Source organism: Phoca vitulina, unplaced genomic scaffold (assembly GCF_004348235.1).
Source record: "Phoca vitulina isolate PV1807 unplaced genomic scaffold, GSC_HSeal_1.0 scaffold26, whole genome shotgun sequence".
Lineage (NCBI taxonomy): Eukaryota > Metazoa > Chordata > Mammalia > Carnivora > Phocidae > Phoca > Phoca vitulina.
This window is the reverse complement of record NW_022589729.1, coordinates 3,151,120-3,159,177: the sequence shown is the minus strand read 5'-3', so window position 1 is coordinate 3,159,177 and position 8,058 is coordinate 3,151,120. Positions and strand designations below refer to the sequence as shown.

The following is an 8,058-nucleotide window of genomic DNA, read 5'->3' as shown; positions in this document are numbered from 1 at the left end:
AGGACAGGTGTCCGGGGCCATGCCACTAGCCATCTGGGCAACATCAGAGAAATCGCCCAGCCCTGTTAAGCCCCAAAATTCATCTAAAACAATGGATAAAACTATTTGTTCTGCCTACCTCACAGGTTTGTTGTAAAGATCAAGCAAACTCATGTGTGTGAAAGTACCTTGGAAAGTATAACACAGCATTCAAATGTAAAGTATTAAAGTCTTTGCCCTTTTCCCTTGTTCCCTCAAAGTCATGTTCTGGGTTTGGCTTGTGGTGGCTGGCAGACAGCACTTACCAGGGCGAGCCGGGTCAAGGCCCCCCAAGCCCATTGGAGCAGGAGCGCCCAGCACTTTTTCTTTAAAAAGAAGGAAGTGGTCCTGTCCTTGGAGAAGGGAATAGAAAGGGCTGGCTGTGTGGCATCTTGCCTGCTCAGGTTCACTCTGCCTAAGCGCCTGGCAATTCCAATTCAGTTCCCTTCAGGGCAGGAATTGAGGGGCCCCCAGAGAATCCGGTTGAACCGACTCTCCCCGTGGTATTCACTCTGCTCCCGTTTTCCTCACCTGTAATATGGGGATAATAATTGTCTCCACCTCATAGGGTTGCTGTAAAGATTAAATGAGTTAACTGTGTAACCAAGCCTGGCACATAATAAAATGTTCGATAAATGTGAGCCCGCGTTATGATTTATTTATTGAGTATCCACTTGGGGCCGGGCACCGTGCTAACCTCCTGGAGTACACAGATGATTAAGACCCTGTTCCTGCTCCTGGAGGGCTAAAGGTCTACCACTGTAAGCTAAGGTCAGGAGGTGTAGGGAGTTGACATTTCCCCCCAGTACTTTGCTCCCCTAAGTATGCCCCCTTAGCTGACTCAGTGTCATTGAGGGCTCGGTGTCTGGGGGTCAGATCCCACCTAGTCTCTGCCAGGAGCCCCATTCGAGCTTTGGCCATGGCTCCTACAGCCTCTGCACACCCCATCCCTGCACGGGTTTCGATCTGAACCGGTCAACCGGTTTCGAGCCCGGCGGAAGTGGGGAGCTTTGCGGGAGCCCCGGCTGACCGAGAAGGGGATTGAGGAGCTCAGAGCTGTGAGCCTCCCCCCCCAGCCCCCCGCAAGCAACCGCACGCCGCCAACAGCTTCCCGGCGCTTCCGACGGCGCGGGGAGGGCCGCGGTGCTGCTGTCGCCTGCGGCGGCGGAGAGCGGCCGGGGACGCGGCGTGCGAGCGCCGGGGCCGGGGGAGCGGGGGGCCCGGGCGGCGACCCCGCCGGCGCGCCCCGAGGGAGCCCTTGCACGTGGAGGGGAGGAAACTTTGCGTGCCTGCGAGGCGGCCGCGGCGAGCTGGGCCGCGCAGCCGGGCCGGGAAAGGGAGCTCGGCGGCCGCTCCAGGGGCGCGTTCCCAGCCCGCCTCCCCGCGCACCCCACCCCTTCCCTCCGCCGCGCGCCGCGCCGCGGCCCCTGTCAGCAGCGGCCGGATCCGCCCCGGCGCAGCAGGGCCCGACTCGCACCCACGACCCCGGGCCTCGGCGCTCCCTCCCGGCCTCGGAGAAGCCCCGGCCCTCCCCGCCCCCTCCCCGCCCGCCCCCGAGGAAGCGACGCGGCCGGCCAGGACGTCCCGAGAAGGCCGGCCGCCCGCGGCCACGTCCCAGCCCGGCCCGGGCGCGCCGAGGAGCGGAGCCAGGGGCCGGCGCTCGCTCGGGCTCCCTCCCGGCCGCGCCGGCTGCAGCCTCGAGGGCCTACGCCTCTCCCGGCCGCAGCTCCCCGCGGCGCCCGGCCCCTTCCTCCCGCCCCTGCCGCGGGGAGCGAGCTCGCCCACCAGGTAAGGAGGGCTGCGCGTTCCTGGGCTCCGGCTCGGGCGGGCGTGTTTCGGAAAGTTGATTTGAAATGCATCCAAGAGTGAGCAGGGCCAGCCGCGGCTCCTCCCCGAGGCGACTTCTTCGCTCGTGCAGACGTTCCCGGCACCAGCCGACCGGCGGGAGGACCGCCCCGCGCGCCCCCAGCAGCTCTCAGCGCCCGGGGTCCGCGAGCAGGCGGGCGCGCTCCGGCTCGCTCTCTCGGCCCCGCCTGGGCCGGGGCAGGTGAGGGACGCCCCGGGCCGGTCGGGGCGCGGGCCGGAGACCTCGCAGGCCCTCGTGCCTGGGCCCGGCCCCGCGAGGGGAACACCCACTCCTTTTATCCCGGTCTCCCCACGTCGCTGGGTTCCCGCAGAGCTGTCCCTAGGGCCCGCGTTAGTATAGGTTAGGGCGGAGTCGGACTCGGGATGGGAAACCTGGGCCTGGGGACGGGGTGAGGGTGTGTGTGTGGGGAGGGGGGTGGGGGCAAGCGAAGGAGAAGCGCAGTTGGGGGGCGGAGGTCTAAGTACAAAACGCGTTGACTTCAAGTGAAATCAGATCAGTCAGAGCAGTTCGCGGTGACTCGTCTCTGTCCTCCCACCCCACCTTTCTCTTGGCTGGACTCTGCCCTCCCGGCTCATTCTGGTGACCCTGGACACTCCCTCCGTCCTCTCCCAGGAGCGTGGCGGCTGCGGGCTCCCGGTCCCAGAGGGCACGGACCCCAGAAGCATCGTTTCCTCCCCTCTACAGGTCCTCCCGGCCCGGCCCGAACATGCTGGACGGCCTGAAGATGGAGGAGAACTTCCAAAGCGCCATCGAGACTTCGGCGTCCTTTTCCTCGCTGCTGGGTGAGTGTTCAGGCCGTGCGCCCCGGGCGCACCCTCTTTCCAGCAGACAGACCCCAGCTCTGCAGCCCAGCCCGCCGGGACCCGTTCGGCAATAAGGGAGACCGCGCCCCGCGTCCGGCACTCAGTGGAGCCCACGCTCCGTCTGTCCGTCAGTCCCTGTGGGTCCTTCCTACCCCAAACCGACAAGCCGCCCCAGGCCTCACTCGCCGGGCACCGAATTCCCCAAAGCTGCGAGGGGCGGGCGAGATTGCTCGCGGGCGTCTGAGTGGCAAGTGATTAAAAATACTCCGGGCTGGATTTTTAATCACGGAGCTGATCGACATCTCATAAATGCCTCCCGCTTCTCGGGGGCCTAGGGGCGAGCATAGGGAACCCGAGGCTTGAAGGCGCCCAAGTTCGAGGCGGCTTCTGGTCCCCACCAACTCCAGCCCCAATCTCAGTCTCGGGCACAGCCGAAGGGCTTTTCCGGGCCGGTGGGCAGCGCAGCGCGGGGATTAGCCCGCACCGCAGGGCCCTCGCTTCGGTTTTAATTAACTGGAGCCGGACCTCGAGGCCGGCGGGTTTCCGCGCTGCCTCCCCAATCCATTTGCAGCGACCGCTAGGAGCCGCGAGCCAAGGGCCTCGGAAGGGTGTCCACACGCGCGGGTCTCGCTGATCTGAGGCCAAGGATTCTCAACCCCACCTCCCACCCCGACCTTGGTGGTTTTCAGGTGTGGGCAGCGGGTGTTTTGGTATTTTAGCGGGAGGGATTTTCGTTTTGTCATTTAAACCTCTTGCCTCTTTCCGTCCTTCGGAACCGCTAGAGCGGGGTGAAGGCGATGAGACAGTTTGCCTGGAGAAACCACATCCGGAGAGGAATTCCCCCCTACTCCCCAGATGAAACGAAATCACGCGCACTGCGTTCCCCTCTTTCAACCGCGATTTGGGAAACTTCTCGACTCCGTGCAGCGTCGGAAGAGCGCGGGGTGGGGGTGGGGGGGCAGAGCTGGCATTGCCCTGGCACGGAGCGCGCGCGACCTTGTGCCTACCGCGGGCGGCGGGGCGCGCAGTGTGCGCTCCGCCGGCTCACGGCGGCTCCCAACGCCCGGGGCCTGGCCCTGAACGCCGACACAGGGCAGAACGAATAGAGAATTTTACAACTGAGGACTATCTCGCTACTTTTCTTAGCCCTCCCTGGGTGCCCCAAGGCGACTGGCCCCACTCAGGAGCTGGTGGCAGGATCCCCCAAGGGAAAAAGCGACAGGAGTGTAGCAAGGAAACGGGAAGGGTCAGGCCCTTTGGGACACCACGCGCAAGAGTATTGTTATCAGGGGACAAGGCCTTCTTTAAATAGCTGTGAAATGTGCCGACAAAGGCGGCCAAACGTTCCCACATCCTAAAAAAGGGCACCCCCCCCCAGCAAAATAAAGGAACAAAACAGACAAAAATCCAAGGGGGTAGGGTAGAGAGCATTCCCCATTTGCGTGGAGTGGGTTTGGGGTGGGTGTCGTTCGCACAGGCGGTAGCTGAGCGTGGGGATTCCCGGAATGCCCGCGGCATCTCGGCGCCCTGCTTCTTTCCTTTTTTCCCCCTTCTATTTTGATGCTTTTTAATTATGTATATGTCTACATACATATATACACTTGAAAGTATACGTGTAAACCCACCTGCAACTTGTACTCCAGCCAAGGTGCAGCACTTTGGGGTTCATTACTTTCAACAATACTGAGTTTGCCTGGAGCGAGATGGTATTTTTCTGTACGTCTGAGACTTTTTAGGAAGGAAATAAAAATTTTAAAGTTTTCCCTCAAAAAATACAACAGAATTGCGTTTTAGCAAAAGAAAAAACCAATCCCCCCAAATTCTTTTTATAGACTCGCAGTTTTCATAATAGTCAAAAGAGACAAGTATAGTGAGTGACTTAATGCTTAGGTGATAAACCTGGGAGCGCAAATTTGTAGCCTAATTTTACTGGTTGTGCGCACATTTGCGAGAATACCTGGGTAGGTTTGATAATTAAGGTCCCTTATTATTGATTTCCGCCCCCTCCCCGGTAGAATGTGAACCTTCCCATAGAGTTGCTGTTTGTTAGAAACAACACCCGGTTTGATTTTTCTCTGTTCTCTAAAACGCGGTTTGGTTGATTAGCGGGGGGCTTCCCACGGTGGGGGGCGCGGGAGAAATCCGCGGGCATGGAGTGAACGGAGCGGGTCCCGGCCGGCTTTGGCCGGGATGCTGGGCTGGCGCGGTTGACCAGAGAACGTCTATTGCTGCTGTAGGCAGAGCGGTGAGCCCCAAGTCTGTCTGCGAGGGCTGTCAACGGGTCATCTCGGACAGGTTTCTGCTGAGGCTCAACGACAGCTTCTGGCATGAGCAGTGCGTGCAGTGCGCCTCCTGCAAAGAGCCCCTGGAGACCACCTGCTTCTACCGGGACAAGAAGCTCTACTGCAAGTATGACTACGAGAAGTAAGTGATCGCGTCGCCGGAGCGCGTCCCCCACGCGGGCACCAGCTAGCGCTGGAGACTCGGTCCTCCTTTACCCCCATCGGCTTCCGAAAGGCGCGAGAGGCACCCGCGCACCCAGGGACGCGGAGGGCCGGTTCACCCCCAGCTTGTCGCGGGTTGCCCTCCCCCAGGCCGCGGAGACGAGCGCGGTGCGCCCTGCCACGGCCTGGCCCGCAGGGGCGCGAGCGACGGCTCCGTCCACGGTGTGCTCGCCTGGTGTGCAGTCCTCCCAGGCTCCTACTCCGACCTGGCCCTTCCCAGGGGGACACACCTCTGTGGGGGCTCCGACCCCATCCGTCTCATTCCCGGCTCTCCCCTTCCCTGGGTGCCCCGCGGGCTGCCAGTGGCCCACGTCTGCTCGCGGGGTTCCCACTCCGTCTGAGCCACGTGTCTGCGTCGCCCGGGCGCTTAGGGCGAGCAGCGAGGTTTCTGCTCCCACGGCTTCCGTCCCCTGTGCGCGGTTCCCGCTCGGCTTTGTCCCCCGGCGTCGCGACAGACTGGGCTCAGAAATGGCGCGGCGGCCCCTCCGAGCTCCGCGCACATCCTATTTGCCTTTTCTCTCACTGTCCCCGACCCCCGCCCCGTTTCTCAAAAACCCTGGGGCGCAGGGGCCGTTAGGCCAGAAGTGGGGCCTGATCTGAGGCTCCCTCCTCCACCGCACAGCTTCCCCCCTACCCCGAATTCCCGCGTGGGTGTGCCCTGCAGCCTTGCACCGGATTTAGTTCTCTCCTGCCGACGTGACCGTTCTGGTGTGTTTGCAGGAGAATTAGGCGGCAGGTATTTAAGAAAGTAGATTATTTGGAATCTAGATTTCTGTAATGCCTAAAGCCTGGATGCGGCCTGGATGGGAGTTAGAAGGATTTCCTGGTTCTCGCCAGGCAGGCCCGGAGTTGCTTAGTGGGTCCATGGAGAGAGAACTGCTTTTCCTTGTCAAAAGGGCTAGTCAATGGGGACACGGACTTCGCAAAGCTGTGCGCGGTACTGAAGGAAAGAAAAGCGGCGGCAACGCAGGCCTCTCTTTTTGCACACTAGATTGGCGTGTGTGGCCGAGGGGACGCGCGTGCGCGCGCAGGAGAATTCCGCATTTGTTGCTGGTGAATAAAAGAGACCGCAGTCGGTGAGGATAATCAAGGGATGGGCAGTGTGCAGGAAAAGCAGCTCCTACCACGTTATTAAAAACACAGCGAAGGGGGGTGTGCAGAAGTCTCCATATAACAAAAAAGAAAAAAAAAAAAACACTGAGAAAGAACAGAAATATCTTCCTTTCAGGGTTGCCTGGGCTGTGAGGTTTCCTGAAAACAGGAAAGCGGTTACACCTAGTGACCACACGTGCACACACTATTTTTGCTGCGGGACAGTGCTCCTTTGCTATTCTCTTCTTGAATTTTACTAACCCTAACCCTCCTGTGGAAGGGGTACTGGGCATTTTGAAAAGATAACTTTACATTTTTAGCACTAAAAAGAATACACGTTCTGCTTTGGACCGGTTGGACAATACAGAAATGAATAAAGAAATGAAAACACATGACCACTTTACAAAGTGGTAATTATGGTTAACATTTTTTAAAGAAGACATGCCCGTATCTGTTCTTGGTTGTCTGTTTGTTGCCACAGTGTCTGAGTGAAAAGTGCAATTTTTAGGGAATTAAGCAGATTTTGCCCACGGAACTTCAAGTATCACCTTTGGATAAAGCTTCTGGTTGATTGCTCGCTTCCCCCCTCCCCCCATCTTGCTTTTCATCTGAAGGTTTTGGGATTGTGTAGACCCAATCTTTATCTTTCTGCTTATAGATTACCGAAATGTCCACATCCTTCAGGCACAACACTAGCGAATTCAAAAGTATTGGAGCTTAGGAAAGGATTTGGGTTGTGAATTTCTATTCTGTTTGTTAAAAAAAAAAAAAAATCACGAATCAAAGAAGGCTTAAGGGTCAACACAGCTGTCTGGCCAGTCAGATCTTCTTTAAGGAAGTCAGGCTGTGTCAAGAGGGGAAGAAACAGTTGTTGTAAAGTACTTAAGACAACAATGTCCCCTCCATTTCAGCCCCCCAGGTTTGGCATGGTTTGGGCTTATTAGGAGCCCACTAAGGTCAGTTCTCTCTCACAGCTATTTCTGCAAAGGGAAAATTGCAGGGATCGACTTGCAAGCTGTTGGCCGGAACCAGGAAGATTTTGTAGAGGAACGTAAGCTGCATTGTTCAGAGAGGTGTTGACGTTACAATGAGGGGGTTTGATTTTAATTTTTTTTTTAAAATTTTTTTATTGTTATGTTAATCCCCATACATTACATCATTAGTTTTAGATATAGTGTTGATTTTAATTTTAACATCTATTTCGGAAACACATGTCCAAAATGGAGTTGCTTGCACTCGTTTAGCTCATGGCACCCTATCAGCACGGGTCTGTGCCCAACCCCTCAATATTTTTTTTTTAAAAGATGAGTTTTATTCTTAGTTTCTCCTCTGTTCCCTGTCCCAGTCCCATTCCCTTTTCCCAACAAAATGGGGTTTTAATATATCTGATCATCTTCATGGCATCAGCATGCATGGTGGTTGCTGTGGTTGTTTGTTTCAAAACTAGGCTGCAGACAAATTCCTTTACTCAGCCACCTGTTATCATCAAGCTTCTCTATGCAAGGCAGGGGGCTGTGTGCTGAGAGGCTATGAGACAGGGCTGCCTTCAGGGGGCTTTCAGCCTAGCCCGTTTGCCTTCTATATTCTCCCAACTATCAAGGATTTCTTAGAAGCCTCCTCTGAGTGCAGGAATAGGTATTGCCTAGGAGCCCTCTGGAATGACCAGATCTTTGTCGTCCAGAAGGACGTTTTCAGTTGCAGGTATCATGAAACAGTCACAGAGAGCACTTTTTTCCTCTTGAATGAATTGATTATTTAAAAATAATTTTGCCCT

The 8,058-nt window shown here is 57.1% G+C and overlaps 1 protein-coding gene across 1 annotated transcript in view; it reads left to right on the top strand.

Moving 5' to 3' along the window:
- Positions 1–2,591: 2,591 nt before the first annotated feature.
- Positions 2,592–8,058, top strand: part of LMX1A (LIM homeobox transcription factor 1 alpha) — a 155,907-nt gene continuing 150,440 nt past the window's right edge. The window contains exons 1-2 of the mRNA XM_032422388.1: positions 2,592–2,667; positions 4,926–5,112. Coding sequence (XP_032278279.1) covers positions 2,592–2,667; positions 4,926–5,112 — 263 coding nt within the window. The remainder of the gene's footprint in view (positions 2,668–4,925; positions 5,113–8,058) is intronic.